The 16,793-nt window shown below is 40.7% G+C and overlaps 2 protein-coding genes across 6 annotated transcripts; one reads left to right on the top strand and one right to left on the bottom strand.

Moving 5' to 3' along the window:
• The first annotated feature begins 6,682 nt into the window (after positions 1-6,682).
• On the top strand, positions 6,683-10,239 carry LOC106572491 (nuclear envelope integral membrane protein 1). Of its 2 annotated transcripts, none has more exons than XM_014146724.3 (9): positions 6,683-6,811; positions 7,579-7,607; positions 7,853-8,072; positions 8,168-8,240; positions 8,335-8,428; positions 8,631-8,745; positions 8,894-9,119; positions 9,230-9,406; positions 9,688-10,239. In XM_014146724.3, the coding sequence occupies exons 1-9, from the start codon at positions 6,718-6,720 to the stop codon at positions 9,866-9,868; spliced, it is 1,209 nt and encodes a 402-aa protein (XP_014002199.1). In that variant the 5' UTR covers positions 6,683-6,717; the 3' UTR covers positions 9,869-10,239. The 2 variants fall into 2 exon arrangements, with proteins under 2 accessions (XP_014002199.1, XP_014002197.1); XM_014146722.3 differs by having other exon boundaries at positions 7,486-7,607.
• Positions 10,240-13,998: 3,759 nt separating this feature from the next.
• LOC106572490 (ORM1-like protein 2) lies at positions 13,999-16,713 on the bottom strand. Of its 4 annotated transcripts, none has more exons than XM_014146717.1 (4): positions 16,649-16,713; positions 15,436-15,609; positions 15,105-15,256; positions 13,999-14,945 (listed from the first exon to the last, which is right to left on the bottom strand). In XM_014146717.1, the coding sequence occupies exons 2-4, from the start codon at positions 15,607-15,609 to the stop codon at positions 14,810-14,812; spliced, it is 462 nt and encodes a 153-aa protein (XP_014002192.1). In that variant the 5' UTR covers positions 16,649-16,713; the 3' UTR covers positions 13,999-14,809. The 4 variants fall into 4 exon arrangements, with proteins under 4 accessions (XP_014002192.1, XP_014002194.1, XP_014002193.1 ...); XM_014146719.3 differs by having other exon boundaries at positions 16,629-16,651; XM_014146718.3 differs by lacking the exon at positions 16,649-16,713 and adding an exon at positions 16,540-16,623.
• Positions 16,714-16,793: the final 80 nt, after the last annotated feature.

Raw genomic sequence — 16,793 nt, 5'->3', positions numbered from 1 at the left:
AATCAAAGTTTATTTGTCACGTGCGCCGAATACAACAGGTGTAGACATTTCACTGTTCTTGTGCATGTGACATTAAAACTTGAAACTTGTTGGTTCATAGGGAATTCATTTGTTTTGTAATTGCTGTTTTGTTTAAAAGTTTGTCTTATCTATTTAAAAAATGATATAACGTTATTTAATAGACCTAGATATTTAACTTTAAAGTAAGCCTACCCTTGCCTGATGAGAATCCCTAGGCTAAAAATATTCCGCCACAATAAAACCATTAGCCTATGTCACTATAATAATATTATGTTTTATATTTGATAAAGTAAATCAAATCAAAGTTTATTTGTCACGTGCGCCAAATACAACAGGTGTAGACCTTACAGTGAAATGCTTACTTACAGGCTCTAACCAATAGTGCAACAAAAGATGTTAGGTGAACAATAGGTAACTAAAGAAATAAAACAACAGTAAAAAGACAGGCTATATGCAGTAGCGAGGCTATAAAAGTAGCGAGGCTACATACAGATACCGGTTAGTCAGGCTGATTGAGGTAGTATGTACATGTAGATATGGTTAAAGTGACTATGCATATATGATGAACAGAGAGTAGCAGTAGCGTAAAAGAGGGGTTGGCGGGTGGGTGGCGGGACACAATGCAGATAGCCCGGTTAGCCAATGTGCGGGAGTACTGGTTGGTCGGCCCAATTGAGGTAGTATGTACATTAATGCATAGTTAAAGTGACTATGCATATATGATATATGATCATTACTGCGACGTGGGTAAGGAAGAGTGTTTTGAATACTGATGTTAACCTTTTCTGGTTATAACTTTTTTCAGCAAGACATATCTTCCAAAGGTGCGGGAGTGGCAATCTTTACCAAGGATCACCTTCAGTGCTCGGTTGTCTCCACCAAGTCTGTCCCCAAACAATTTGATTTGCTGGTTTTAAATATTACACTTTCAAATAGCTCTTTGACTGTTGCTGGGTGCTATCGTCCTCCATCAGCAACAGCCTGTACCCTACCTGCCCTAAGCTCTCTCCTGGCCCCTTACACTAAGTCTGAATTTGTCCTGCTAGGTGACCTAAACTGGGACATGCTTAAACCACCTGACCAAGTCCTAAAACAATGGGACTTCCTATAGCTCAGGCAGTAGGAAGCTCTCTCGCATCCATTTATATGAAGATGATAGTTTTAAACTCAGCTGGCCCCTCCCAAGATTTTGTGTTAAATGCTTTACAACAAAGCTTTCTTGGTGTCCAACAAGCTACCCTTGACCTTGTTCTGAACACCTCCAAAACAAAGGTCATGTGGTTTGGTGTGATTACTACCTCTGAGGGTTTAGAGATTGAGGTAGTCACCTCATGCAAGTACTTGGGAGTATGGCTAGATGGTGGTACACTGTCCTTCTCTCAGCACATATCAAGGCTATAGGCTAAAGTTAAATCTAGACTTGGTTTCCTCTATCGTAATCGCTCCTCTTTCACCCCAGCTGCCAAACTAACCCTGATTCAGATGACCATCTGCTAGATTACAGAGACATAATTTACAAGATGTTCTTTACCATTCGGTCATCAGATTTGCCACCAATGCTCCTTATAGGACACATCACTGCACTCTATACTCCTCTGTAAACTGGTCATCTCTGTATACCCATCGCAAGACCCACTGTTGATGCTTATTTATAAAACCCCCTTAGGCCTCACTCCCCCCTATCTGAGATATCTACTGCAGCCCTCATCCTCCACATACAACACCCGTTCTGCCAGTCACATTCTGTTAAAGATCCCCAAAGCACACACATCCCTGGGTCGCTTGTCTTTTCAGTTCGCTGCAGCTAGCGACTGGAACAAGCTGCAACAAACACTCAAACTGGACCATTTTATCTCAATCTCTTCATTCAAAGACTCATTCATGGACACTCTTACTGACAGTTGTGGCGACTTTGCGTGATGTATTGTTGTCTCTACCTTCTTGCCCTTTGTGCTGTTGTCTGTGCCCAATAATGTTTGTACCATGTTTTGTGCTGCTACCATGTTGTGTTTTTACTATGTTGTTGTCATGTTGTGTTGCTACCATGCTGTGTTGTCATGTGTTGCTGCCTTACTATGTTGTTGTCTTAGGTCTCTCTTTATGTAATGTTGTGTTGTCTCGTTGTGATATGTGTCTTGTCCTATATATATATATATATTATTTTTTTTATCCCATCCCCGCAGGAGGCCTTTTACCTTTTGGTAGGCCGTCATTGTAAAAAATAATTTGTTCTTAACTGACTTGCCTAGTTAAATAAAGGCTAAATAAAATAAAATATAGTCCATGTTCACTATACAGATTCTATTTTGAAAACACAAGAGCAACAAGAGCAAATTCTGATAAGGGCTACAGACAATGCTTTTCCCTGTGACATAGTGTATGACATTAGAGGAGGTGACTATAGTCACTGGGTGAGTTTATTTTGCAAGGCCCGGTGCCCCATGTGGGCAGAGTTTGTACATTTTAGACCATTCCATTGGTCCTTACAGGCCCAGTGCAGTCAACAATGGGATTTCCCTGTGTTTGATATATATTTTCACACTATGAGGTTGGAATAATGCTGTAAAATTGTGAAAATTATGATAATGCCCTTTTAGTGTAAGAGCTGTTTGAAAAGACTGCCTGAAATTTCAGCCTGTTTTGGTGGGATGGAGTTTTGGCCTTCCATGGTGACATCACCATGCAGTGAATTAGGGTGTGTTCGTAAATTCCCTCTGGAGTGCCTGAGTGCGCGCTGAGAGCACTCTGGGCGTTGTAAATTCAGAGCATTGTCAGATTGTCAGTTCCTAAATTCAGAGCGTTTCGCTCTCGGAGCGTTCGCTCTGGCTGATCTGAGCATTCTGACCTCATAACGGCAGTCAAGCACCCAAGCTAACTGGATAAAGTTGGCTAGCTTACTAGCTACTTCCAGACACAAATGAGAGAACACCTCACTCTGATGTTTTTACTCACTCTAGCAGAGCTGGTTAGGCTGTTTTCGTGTTATCTAGAGCTTGGTGACTGTAACTGTGCTGCAACCAACAATTGAAGTTTTTTTTGCCTACGTTGACTGACACCGGTCATATTCAACGGGTGTTGCGCATTCATAAATTCCTCAGTTATTCTGCGCTCTGGCACACTCAGACGAGAGTGCTCTGAAATCGGAGTAGATAGCCATAGTGAATTTACAAATACACTCTTAGTTAATAGACCAATAAGAAAGAGTGTTCCAAACCCCTCTGCCAATAACAGCTCATTTTCAGTTTTCCCCTCCCAACTCAGACCACGCCCAAACAGTTCTAGCAAAATTCTTGCTTGAGAAACTGCTCTTTGCTAAGAAGCTATTTTTGTTTATTTTTGACCATTTTAGTTAAAAACAATCACAGTAATGTACTTAGAGCGGCAATCAGCAGTAGAAACAAAAACAAAGCAGCCTCCCCACCCCTCCTTTAGTAAAAAACAGAGGTATGGGGCTGGATAAATGTAATCACTCTCAAATTCATAGACAGAGCTATGGATGCAAGGATTGACTATCCATGATATCAAAATTATAGTTTTATCCATGTTTTTAGGTGTTTGTTTACATTTACATTTTTTTTTATAAACAGTTGAACTAAGCTCATGAGACATTTATAAGCTATATTCTTCAAGAATCAAAGTGTACATATAATAAATGCATAAATCTTAAAAGGAAATACCTAGTTAGTTGCACAACTGCATTCAGTCTTCCGCATTTGACCAAACCCCTCTGAATCAGAGAGGTGCGGGGCGCTGCCTTAATCAACATCATCCGTGCCCAGGGAAGCAGTTAACCGCTAGGCTAATGGCATCTTTTTGTAGGCACTAACTCCGCCATGGTTCGTTGGACAAAGCCTATGGAGAAATGAATGACGTTTTTGTAGGGTTTTTGGATCAACAGCAAAAATAAGGTCTGCGGTAACAGGTTTAGGAGATCTTATACGTTTTGTTCTATGAGATAATCGCCATCAGCTATAGTACATTTTTGTGAATTTTTAAGCATTTATGTAATTTTGAAAAAGCACATAAAGGCTTCATCATTCATAAAGGTCATGTTAACTGACTGATATTATCTAATAGAACAAAACATAGGAGATCTCCTAAGCCTATTCTTTCCCCATTCATTTTCCCCATAGGGATGGTTGAACGAACCAGAGGTAACTCATTTCCAGGTTTTAGGACTAGCGAGCTCTAGCGAACTCTATGGTCTTTCATTGACGACCACTTAGGCCGACATTAAAGGACTAATCCGTGGTAGTTACCATCTGAGTCGAGGGACCTTACCGTGTCAGCACAGGTGCAGAAAATAAAGTGCCTGTGAATAAAGGCCTTTATGTTATGTGATGTGATAATTTACAACATCAAACGGGGATGTGGTAAACTCAGCAAAAAAAAGAAACTCCCCTTTTTCAGGACCCTGTCTTTTAAAGATAATTCGTAAAAATCCAAATAACTTCACAGATCTTCATTGTAAAGGGTTTAAACACTGTTTCCCATGCTTGTTCAATGAACCATAAACAATTAATGAACATGCACCTGTGGAACGGTCATTAAGACACTAACAGCTTACAGACGGTAGGCAATTAAGGTCACAGTTATGAAAACTTAGGACACTAAAGAGGCCTTTCTACTGACTTTGAATGCCCAGGGTCCCTGCTCATCTGCGTGAACGTGCCTTAGGCATGCTGCAAGGAGGCATGAGGACTGCAAATGTGGCCAGGGCAATAAATTGCAATGTCCGTACTTTGAGACGCCTAAGACAGTGCTACTGGGAGACAGGACGGACAGCTGATCATCCTCGCAGTGGCAGACCATGTGTAAAAACACCTGCACAGGATCAGTACATCCAAACATCACACCTGTGGGACAGGTACAGGATGGCAACAACAACTCCCCGCGTTACACCAGGAATGCACAATCCCTCCATCAGTGCTCAGACTGTCAGCAATAGGCTGAGAGAGGCTGGACTGAGTGCTTGTAGGCCTGTTGTAAGGCAGGTCCTCACCAGACATCACCGACAACAACTTCGCCTATGGGCATAAACCCACCGTCGCTAGACCAGACAGGACTGGCAAAAAGTGCTCTTCACTGACGAGTCACGGTTTTGTCTCACCAGGGATGATGGTCGGATTCACATTTATTGTCAAAAGAATGAGTGTTACACTGAGGCCTGTACTCTGGAGCGGGATCGATTTGGAGGTGGAGGGTCTGTCATGGTCTGGGGCGGTGTGTCACAGCATCATCGGACTGAGCTTGTTGTCATTGCAGGCAATCTCAACGCTATGCGTTACAGGGAATACATCCTCCTCCCTCATGTGGTACCCTTCCTGCAGGCTCATCCTGACATGACCCTCCAGCATGACAATGCCACCAGCCATACTGCTCGTTCTGTGCATGATTTCCTGCAAAACAGGAATGTCAGTGTTCTGCAATGGCCAGCGAAGAGCCCGGATCTCAATACCATTGAGCACATCTGGGACCTGTTGGATCGGAGGGTGAGGGCTAGGGCCAATCCCACCCTGAAATGTCCGGGAACTTGCAGGTGCCTTGGTGGGAGAGTGGGGTAACATCTCACAGCAAGAACTGACAACTCTGGTGCAGTCCATGAGCAGTACTTAATGCAGCTGGTGGCCACACCAGATACTGACTGTTACTTTTGATTGATCCCCCTTTGTTCAGGGACACATTATTCCATTTTTTTTGTCACATGTCTGTGGAACTTGTTCAGTTTATGTCTCAGTTGTTGAATCTTGTTATGTTCATACAAATATTTACACAGATTAAGTTTGTTGAAAATAAATGTAGTTGACAGTGAGTTTTTTGCTGAGTTTATATATTGTGACGACCCTGGGTTTATAAGCGCGGAAATCGACTCTGCCGCTTGAGCATGCTTTTGCGGCACAGTCGATAGCGCGCTGGACTTCGGGCTTGAAGGTCGAAGGTTCGAGACCTGCTCCCTGCTGTTTCATTACAATATGATATGGCTCAGAGGGGACTGCTTTGCCTACGGTATGCACAGAACGCCATCTACAGTAATTCATTGGTCATTTGAAATATTTTAGTAAAATGTGGACGGCTGCCTCCTGGAGTAGAGTATATTGCCGCGTCCAGGTGCTATTCGGAACTAGGATATTCAGTCATGTCCGACTTGCTAACTGGTGCTCGGAACTACAGCCAGTTAGCAAGACACACATTTTCTACTATCCTAGTTCTGACTAAAACTTAAACACCGCATATCTACAGACTGCGTACTATATACCACGCCCACTATATGCCGCGCCCACTACGCGCTTATTAGCCGCCGCATCCACTGCCATTGGAAACCGGCACACACTGTCCTTTGTTTGCCTCGCCTGCCGGGGACTGCTTTCCCGCAGTTATTTTAACGTTACGGTGAGGGCCTCCTGTGGCAGAAAGAGGCAACAGGAAATATTGTCATTTCTGGATTGTGATGCATACGAGATTTCTTTCAATTATTTATTTCACACAAAGACGTGTGATTTATTTATCTAAATTATTTCAAATAAACTCATCATAATTAGAAAATATACCCCATAATGTCTTATTTTCCCATATTTGTTTTACAAATTCATAACCATTCATGCCATTTTCGCATCTTCAACGTATCGGAACAGTTTACTTATGTGATTGGTTAGTTGTTGTAACAAGAACCACGTGGTTTCTGTATAGTCGTCTGTCATGGCGGGATTCATGAAATGGAAAAATGGACCTATCTCCGAAATAGTTTTTATAATTGTGTTTTTGTGTATATTAAGTACGCAACAAACCTCAGGTAGAGTTGTTTCTAGCTAGGTCATTTTGTCCGGGGAATTTGATAGCCAATATGAAATGTGAGAGGCGAACTTCTCGTTTACGATGAGGCCAGCTAGCGTAGTTACTGTTGTTCTCGGGAACCCAAGGCATTTACAAGGCGTATATGAACTGAGCTAGCAAACGTTAGCTGGCCCAGGTGAACTATCTAGCCAGCCTGCTAAAGTTAGCTAGTCTGTCAGTAGCCAGGTGATTAGACATTAATTAACTAATTTCAATTCTAAGAGATTAATTGAAAGTTGAACTATTACAAGAAACTAGTTAGCTAGCCAGCTGGTGTCGCCCTTCACTTTCCACAACGTCAGGTTGTTTTTCTAGCTAGTCAGCTAACCTCGTTAGCCAAATACTTCGTGGTTTATTTCTGGTGGCTCACTAACGTCCAGTCCTATGAAAGCCAATGTCCAGCTTTAGTTGGCTTGCTAGCAGATGTGTAAAGCATACAGAAGTTTACTGGTGAATACAGTCTGTGCTGACTTATCATTTAATATTACTGCATTGTTGAGGAGAGTTTGCTAGTTGGTTAAGCATTTCACTGTACTGCTTATACCTGCTGTATCCTGTGCATTTGACAAATACAATTTGATTTGCTGGATTAAAATGCACGAAGCTGACCCTAACATCTTATCATTCTCACAGGAAGTAAGATCAACATAGTCAATATCAAAGATGGCCAAGAGTCTGCCAAAACAGGTTCAACTCACTATTGCTATCTCAACCCCATTGTCCCAGGTTGGAAGGAAACATGGACAAGAATCCAGGCAAGAGAACAATTTCCTCTTCCCAGGTCTATTTGTGCTCTTGTCAAGTCCATTGTTGGAGTGACAAACAAAAGGGTTGGCATGATGGCACAAACAGATTGGACCTCAGGCTTTGATAAAAACAGTCTTATTTGAAAGAGAGCCTGTATGTATATATGTATGTGTATATATAATGTGTGTGTGTGTGTGTGTGTGTATATATATATATTTGGGTGTAGCTAATACTTGTGTTGTATTGCCGATAGGTTCGAGTATGGAGCTCAAAACAGCTGAAGGTGACTGTTGTGGAGGATGAGGAGAAGCTGCAGGAGCTAGAACATTTCAGTGTCTGGGGTCTGGTGCAGTACCTAATGCATGAGCAGACCAATGAAACCACCCTCAGCATCAGCCTGTTCAGCCCAAAGACCTGCTTCAAGATCAAACCCATCGACCCTGCAGCAATATACACTGTAAAGCCCACACGAAGTAAGTAAAGGGAAAGGTAGGGTTGCTTTGTTAGTTGCATGTCTATAACACAAAATGAATGGGTAATCTTTGCTGTCTGTGCTTCACTCCCACAGAGTTCGACATTTTCCTATTTGTGACATTCTTGGCTGGAGTGCTGCTGTTCATCTTTGCAGACTCGCTCAGCAGGTAACTAAATGGATTGTGTCCACATTGTACCCCCTCTATTTAAATGACATGGTCCAGATAATATCGGCTATGTTTTTTTGTTGCTATCTAACAGGAGTCAGGTATTCTATTACTCTGCTGGCATGAGCACAGGTATGATTGCCTCCCTCATCATCCTCATCTTCATCATGGCACGCTTTTTGCCAAAGGTAAGAAGTCAACACTTCTATATCAAAGCCTCATAGCTAATCACACCCACTACTAACAGTTTGATTTGAACAAAGCAATAACAAGTCAGAGTACCCAGATAGTTAATGTTTTGGTGACATTTCTGATTTCTATAATGTGTGTGAGAGTCATACAAATATATGTTTGGGTTTCACAACCCATATCTTCTTTTTCTTTTCTCAGAAAAGCCCATTTTACGTGGTGATAGTTGGTGGCTGGTCATTCTCTGTTTACGTCATCCAGCTTGTGTTCAGGAACCTGCAGCTGATTCTGAGAGAGCACTGGCACGTGGCTTTTGGTAAATATTGATTGTATTAAACACAATCACAACAAACTCTGAGAACTACATTGCCTCTCAAACTTTTAATGTCTGTTATTAGTTCACAACCATTGCTCCATGTTTGTAATAGGAACAGTTACATGAATTGTTTGTCTGTGTGCCCTAGGCTATGCTGCAGTGGTTGGGTTTATCAGTTTTGCTGTGTGCTATCGTCATGGCCCTCTTGTGGAGGAGAGGAGTATCAATATCCTGTCCTGGACGCTGCAGTTTTTTGGCCTGCTGCTGATCTACGCTGGGATCCAGGTTCAGCAAGTGGCGTTGGCCACCATAATTGCTACATTCTGCTCTAAGAACCTGGAGTACCCTGTTTCATTGCTCCTTCTTGCATGGCAGTAGGTGTTAGTTTGTAGTACTACTCTCAAGGTAACATGTGTACATTCCTGTATTGGTGTCAAGTGACATGTTGTCTGCTGCTGTTATAGTGTACAATCCTCTTGTGCAGTAAAGTCAAGCCAACTCTACGCTTGAAGCCAGAGCCTCGTCGGCTGCTGACTGAAGAAGAGTTCCAGAAACAGGGGGAGGAGGAGACGCAACGTGCCCTGGAGGAGCTGAGAAAGTACTGCAGCAGTCCAGACTTCAGCACCTGGAAGACAGTCTCTCGACTTCAGTCCCCAAAAAGGTGACAGACCATTGTTGCATTGAAATACTGACTAATGATGTGTTCATTCTGCTTTTAATGATCTGATATCAACCCCTGGTTGTCTGTGCTCTAAACAAGTCAAATGTACATTGGCTACTGCTGGATCGAAAAGCTAGCTTCTGGTCTGGGGGTGATGGTTGTCTTTTTAGGTCAACTAGTCACATAATTGTGTCTCTTTCCCATTCATTGTTTTAACTAAAAATGTGTGTCAGTGTGGTACAGAAGCTTGGAATAAAGACAATGCTTTGTCTGATCCACAGGTTTGCAGATTTTGTGGAGGGCTCACCTCACCTGATATCAAATGAGGTTTCTGTGCATGCACAGGAATATGGATCCTTCTTTGAGGATGATTTCTTTGACACGGATGAGGACAATGATGAGGAGAATATGGTGAACGGCTTGAAAAAAGGAGACCTTGGGTGGAATGACAGAGACTTGTGAAGATGCATAGATGGGTGTTTTTCCCTGTAGCAGCAAGGTTGATGGAGCATAGTGCTGACTGGCCTTTAACCCTCACAGCTCTCCTCCAACCCGAAGCCAGGTGTTCATGAATCACCAGGAGATAGTGGAATCTGGCCATTAGTATACCTGTGAGAATGTATTGCATCCAAGTTGAGGCATAGATCCTACTGTAGATTGCTGATGGCAACCACCAGTTTTGTAAATTGACACTTAAAGCCAGACCCTGAGTGGAATGTACTGAACTGAAAATGTAAATCTAATTCATGTGGAGAACTCCCTCGAGTTAGTGGCATATTTATAAAGTTTGGATTTATCCCAGTGTTTTAAATTCAGCTGAGAAACTTGACCACAGGGGTATACTACAAAGCAGGATTAATGAGGTAGCCAGCTGACTTTGATAAACAAGCAGAAATAACTATAGATTTTCGGGTTAATTAAGAAAGCTAAGCTTGGGTACAGTATGTGTTTTGGTTATTGAGTCAATTAGACAATGCACCACCTTTCATGCTAGTCTTTCTAAAAAAAAAAAGTTATTTCTGAATATTTTTGCAAATCAGCTTGCTAAGTCATTGGTCATGCTCTGTTGTGTTACACTCCTCAGCAAGAGCAAGTTTATGAAGACTAAGAATGTTTGGCATTTAATTTTTTGGGAGCAAGACACATTATTTAGCTGTCTTTCCTCATTAGTAAACTGCCACGGCAAATTTTTCGAGATATTTTAATGTAAAAAATGTTTTGTTTGGTCTTATTGTTGATGTTAAACAACTGACTTTTTGCATTGTCAAACGCGTTGACGTAAACAGGAAATTATTTCATAGCTGACATCTGTTGGGAATAAGTTAGTATACTGAGCAAAAATATAAATGCAACAACTATAACAATTTTACTGAGTTACAGTTCATATCAGGAAATAAGTCAATTGAAATAAATTCATTAGCCCCTAAGCTATGGATTTCACATGACTGGTCAGGGGTGCAACCATGGGTGGGCTGCTTGAGAGCCAGGCCAGCCAATCCGTATGAGTTTTTCCCCACAAATGGGATTTATTACGGACAGAAATACACCTCAGTTTCATCAGCTGTCTGGGTGGCTGGTCTCAGACAATCCTGAAGTTGAAGGAGCCGGATGTGGAGGTCCTGGGCTGGCGTGGTTACACGTGGTCTGCGGTTGTGAGGCCAATTGGACATACTGCCAAAGTCTCTAAAACAATGTTGGAGGTGGCTTATGGTAGAGAGATCAGCATTAAATCCTCTGGCAACAGCTCAGGTGGACATTCCTGCAGTCAGAATGCCAATTGTACACTCCCTCAAAACATCTGTGGTGGTGTGTGACAAAACTGCCCATTTTAGAGTGGCCTTTTATTGTCCCCAGCACAAGTTCCACCTGTTTAGTGATAATGCTGTTTAATGAGCTTCTTGATAAGTCACACCTGTCAGGTGGATGGATTCTCTTGGCAAAGGAGAAATGCTCACTAAAAGGGATGTAAACAAATTTGTGCACAACATTTGAGAGAAATAAGCTTTTTGTGCTTATGGAAAATTTCTGGGATCTTTTATTTCAGCTCATGAAACATGGGACCAACACTTTACATGTTGTGTTTACATTTTTGTTCAGTGTGTTTTGGTATTTGAAGCAGCATGTTTACAGCCCTTGATTGAGTATATACCATTTATATATGTAATGTTTAAGGATATCATTGCAAGTAGTTTAATCGTTCTTTGACGTGTGTGACACATCACAAAATGGTTGTTAGTTATTTTTAACTTTAATCTTTTTTCTTGTTTTATTTGAACTGAGACTTCTAGGTTTCATACCACAAGCATTGCCTTTATTTTTCTTTTAGACAAAATGTGTTGAAATGGATAATATTTTTATACTGTGAGATATTGTACTTTAGTATCCTGGCTGCAATTCTGTATTATGTTGTGTAATTTGTCTTGCATATACCTATACAGATCTGAGCCAAAGCGTCTCAGAGTAGGAGTGCTGATCTAGGATCAGGACCAACTTGCCCATCTTGTTCTTTATCAACTAAAAGGTTGAAACTGTAAATAATCATGTGGATGTTAATAAATTCATGATATTGTAAAACGCCACTTAATCTTGAGACATTTCCACCAGCCTGTTGCCTGTAGAAGGGGAATACAGAGTAGAAAAACCTCAAGATTGTGGTACTGAATGATGTTGTCTGTATGAGTTATGTTGAAACTACTCGACACAAACAACAGGGGGTTCAATATACCTTTTCTTTATCTATATACGGTGTACTTCAGTTTTCTGGTTTGATTACCTGCAGCATAGACTTATCTTTCCCCACCTATTTTTATTTGAGTGGTTCTCAAGCTACTCTAGGACAGTTACATGAAATCCCCCAAGTTTTACTGATGAATAAGAGCACAGACTTCTGAAAATTATGTCCAAACGGAATAATTTATCCTTTCTTCTTCTGTTATAATTTGGGGAAAATATCTCTAGTTTTATAAGGAGTTGTGGTTTCTATGAAACCGTAGAGGAACATCCAGCTTTATTTGAAACTTCTAGGATACTTGTGATATAATTCAGACAAAAACCTATACTCAGAAATTCTGTCAATAATGATGTAAAACTGTATCTAACAATGCTATTTATATCCATAGTCAATACCGGCTTGGTGATTTTTGCATGTAGTAGTTCAAAGGCATGCATCAAATCAATGGTTGTAAAATTAAAAACCTGGAAGCAGAACCATTTTCGAGTACCTATTGCTCTATTAGCTGGTTTTAGGGTAAACTATTGTAAAATCATCAGGTAATATGGTTGTAAATGGAGATGTCTACATGTATCTGGTCAGTGGTGGGAAAAGTACTCAATTGTCATACTTGAGTAAAAGTAAAGATACCTTAATAGAAAATTACACAAGTAAAAGTGTCACCCAGTAAAAAAATACTTGAGTAAAGGTCAAAGTATCTGATTTTAAACATACTTAAGTACAGTGGTGGAAAAAGTACTCAATTGTCATACTTGAACAAAAGTAAAAAGTAAATGCAACCAGAAGGCCAAATGTTATTTAAAAAATTTTACAGACTGGCACACTCCAACACTCAGACATAATTTACAAACACTGCATTTGTGTTAAGTCTGCCAGATCAGAGGAAGTAGGGATGACAACACGTTATATTGATAGGTGCGTAAATTGGACGATATTGCTGTCCTGTCTGAACATTCGAAATGTAACAAGTACTTTTGGGTTTCAGGGAAAATGTATGGGCGGCAAAAGTACATATTTTCTTTAGGAATGTAGTGGAGTAAAAGTAGTCAATATATAAATAGTAAAGATACTCCCAAAAACGACTTAAGTAGTACTTTAAAGTATTTTTACTTAAGTACTTTACACCCCTGTATATGGTATCCAGGAGGTATGGCTACTTGGTATCAGGCTGATATTCAAAGATGACTAGTTTGGGTATCCTCTGGTATTTTGGGACAAATACCCCCGCTTTGTCTAACTCAAATTTCTACCTTGACAGCCTTCAATATTACCAGGTTTTCATTATGTAATCCTGTTAGCTGCAATTCACAAGCCAGGTGGTGCAACACTTTTGATTTTCACTACCTTTGAAAAGGTGACCCAAATGTTGTTTGCATTGCAGACAGTGGGGGCAAGTCAGGCAACCCTATATGGGATTCTACAGTCTGACAGCTGATGGAGCTATTAGATCATTTGCATGTACTTCCCAGGTAAAAAGATTGGCATGTTTGACAGCGTAGTCAAATGATTATCCAAGACACCATTTCCCCTATGCAACTTCCCCCAGAAGAGAGCAAGCACACCACCTAACCTCATCACTCCAATGAAAACATGGTCATAGCTTTGGTGGAGGGAAATCCCTCCAGTCTATCAGCACATCATAGGAATTGGTATAGCCCTCCACACAGGCCTCATCTAAAGTGTGTGGAGTTCCCGAGAATCCTCACAGCCATGCCTACACAGGTAATCTGAGAATTTACATGATGGTCCGACGCCTCAGTCCCCTGCAATGTCACTTTACTCATGTGCTGCTGTTGTTACTCACTGCTGAACACTCCCCTTAGGTTTCACACTTGGAGCATTATGGAATTAGATGAGAACAATCAATGCAACAATTTTATTTTGTCTTGGGTGTATCTATTAATTTGCTGCACTTGTGTTCGTACACAAAATGACAATGATGTATGCCCCTGGATGTACCCAAAATTTCCATACAAAGACAAAGTATTTAGATTTACACTGACAAATCAATCCTGATATTGAAAGTTTACTATTAGACACTATAATTTATTGAGAATGCTCACATGGCAATTGATCTCCAATAAGAGTCGTCACATGGATTGATTAAGGTTACCAAACTAAATGGAAAAAAATGTATCAGCCAAGTGAAACATTTAAGGCACTGCAAAGACTGGCAACATTCAATTTGTATGGCATCCAACATTATGTTAATATGGATGCCACTATCCTAAACTATGTAATCACACGTTCCAATGTGTGGACATATACAAGTAATCCTATAAAGACTTAGGTTTGAAGGTGATGACGTTCACAATATAGCTCTTTCTAGAAAACAACGTCAAATACATGACATCTGACAAAAGAGAAAGTAATGGTTTGAGGATACAAGCACATTCCACACATACATCATGAATGTCAAATAACGAAAAATAAATTAAATGAAATAAAGCAGAGGCACTCAGTAACTCTTAATCATATAGCTTGGCGTTCAGTGCATTTTGGTTCCTTTGTTTTTAGTCACAGAGTGAAAATGAACTGTGCAATAAAAACAACAATGCCCTTCAAACAGCTCATGAAGTTACCAAACATGTCTTATTCACTTCCACCTCTGGACCTTACAAGTAAAGTACACATAAATAGAATATAAATCTGATATTATCCACCTGTGTTAGTCAGTACCTATTAATCCCAAATATTCGTACTCCATGGAACAGCGGCAGCTTTGGAAGGAGGACGCTGAGGAGAGAGCCTGTATTGACCAGGAAATGTGTGGCATCGTACTTGGTGTAGAAACTGGCAAGAATATACCTGAAGAATTAACAGCTAGTTTAGGGTTATTATTCAATCCTGATAACAAACAAGGATGCAATAATTCAATAGTTACTCTTCTACGTTCATTTATCATTGCAAGCCATAAGGAAAACTTAACATAACAAAATCTAGTATGCACAGATTTTCAGGTCTTACAGCACAATGGGTGAGATGGTGAGGAATTTGCGTGAGGATGTAAACTGAATGCCGTAGTCCATCTGTTCCCAGTGTGTGAGTAGGCGAGCTTTTCCCTGGTCTGGTGTCTCAAAAGGAGTGCCCTTTACCGTGTGCAGAAACAAGTACATCACCTGTGGTGGACAGATCACACATAAACACACCTCTGTTAGATCAACAGACACACTCATTAGTCATTACAATGTCATAATACAAGCACTCATTTTTCATGATATAGTTGAAATAGAAATGTATTTAAATGAGAACATTTGATTGGAAAAATGATAAACAAACTATAAATACTTGGGCTGACCAGATTATGGATGACATTTGTGAGGGTCCAGACAAGAGGCACCGTGAGGACAGGGATGCTCAACAGGACGACGTGCAGCACGGTGACCAACAACAGGTAGGCCAGCCAGATCCCTCTGCTGTTCATGACCCGCGTGTTGGGGTTTACCTCACTGTGAGCCACGCCCACATTCATCTTGAGGGAACAGGAGGATTACACATGATGGGCATTGGACATTGAAGCTTGATACAGGCTTGATACAGAAAACATTGATGCTTATTAGAGGAAAGGAATCTAAAGGAACTAGGCCTATGGCTTGTCCCTCGCCAGATAATAGTGTTAACAGAAAATCTAGAATTAAATTCTGTGAAAATGTTACAAAACAAAAGGAGAATGAGTACATAATTTGCATATTTCACAGAGTTCCCTCAATTACTCATTTCACAGATCACAACAAGAGAAGATGAGGTAGGCTATGTCAGATACAGAAGGTTGATGTCAAGGGGAAGTAGAAATCTAGCCTATTTCTCATTCCCAGTAAGCCACTAGGCCAGGTGAGTGACCATATTTGATTGCATCCTATTAATGTAGGTAGCTAGCTATAAACATATTGTAAATCTTCCAATTCCAATCCAAGTGGATTTGGGAAACTGAGAATTACGACATTTTCCCACTGATCACCACAGCCATAATGCTTCCCTCACAGACTAACTACTAAGAGAAGTCTAAAACTAACGTTAGCTAATATCCTGTTGTGAATATATAGCAAGTGGGTCTAGCTTTAACTCATCTGACTGAGTAGCTCATGCAACTTTAGGCCTGATTTGGCCACTACACTCGGGTCGTCACTAGTTACCACAGCCACAAAGTCATAAACCCAGCCTATTTCTACAACTGATCTTCTTAAAATATGATTCTTAACCTTAACCACACTGTTAACATTATGCCAAACCCTAACCTTCAATTAAGACCAAAAAGCTCATTCTTGTTTTCATGGATCTTTACATGGAACTATTGGAAACACTACAGTCGATTAACTGGCTAAACTAGCTACTAGCTAGCTAACTAAATAACAACAGCTGTTTGCGCAGTGAAAACTTAGATGCATCTGCAAAATCTACTTACAGGGCGTTAGATTCTGTCAACTAGTGTGCTAATCCATTACATTTAGCATTTTATATCAAACTTTCCTGACAATGTAGCTAGAAACTCACCTAGCTAGTTAGAAACTCACCTTATGTTGTAACCAGGAAATCCCTAAACATGTTCAACCCCGCCCCTGTTCGTTTTGGATTAGCTGTAATGGTTCCACGTCATTTATCATAACTCTTCCGTTGTGATAACGTTATTATGAGTGGACAGAAAATCCAAATATGCAT

This window comes from Salmo salar, chromosome 15 (genome assembly GCF_965601325.2).
Source record: "Salmo salar chromosome 15, fSalSal1, whole genome shotgun sequence".
Classification (NCBI taxonomy): Eukaryota; Metazoa; Chordata; class Actinopteri; order Salmoniformes; family Salmonidae; genus Salmo; species Salmo salar.
This window is presented reverse-complemented; position numbering and strand designations above follow the sequence as displayed.

Coding starts and splice junctions, on each gene's coding strand:
- LOC106572490 (XM_014146717.1), bottom strand. CDS start 15,609: ATGAATGTGGGCGTGGCTCACAGTGAGGTAAACCCCAACACGCGGGTC. Junction 15,257..15,435: donor CAAATGTCATCCATAATCTG/GTCAGCCCAAGT, acceptor TGTCCACCACAG/GTGATGTACTTGTTTCTGCA. Junction 14,946..15,104: donor ACCATCTCACCCATTGTGCT/GTAAGACCTGAA, acceptor TTAATTCTTCAG/GTATATTCTTGCCAGTTTCT.
- LOC106572491 (XM_014146722.3), top strand. CDS start 6,718: ATGGCGGGATTCATGAAATGGAAAAATGGACCTATCTCCGAAATAGTT. Junction 6,812..7,485: donor AAGTACGCAACAAACCTCAG/GTAGAGTTGTTT, acceptor TCATTCTCACAG/GAAGTAAGATCAACATAGTC. Junction 8,746..8,893: donor GCACTGGCACGTGGCTTTTG/GTAAATATTGAT, acceptor TGTGTGCCCTAG/GCTATGCTGCAGTGGTTGGG.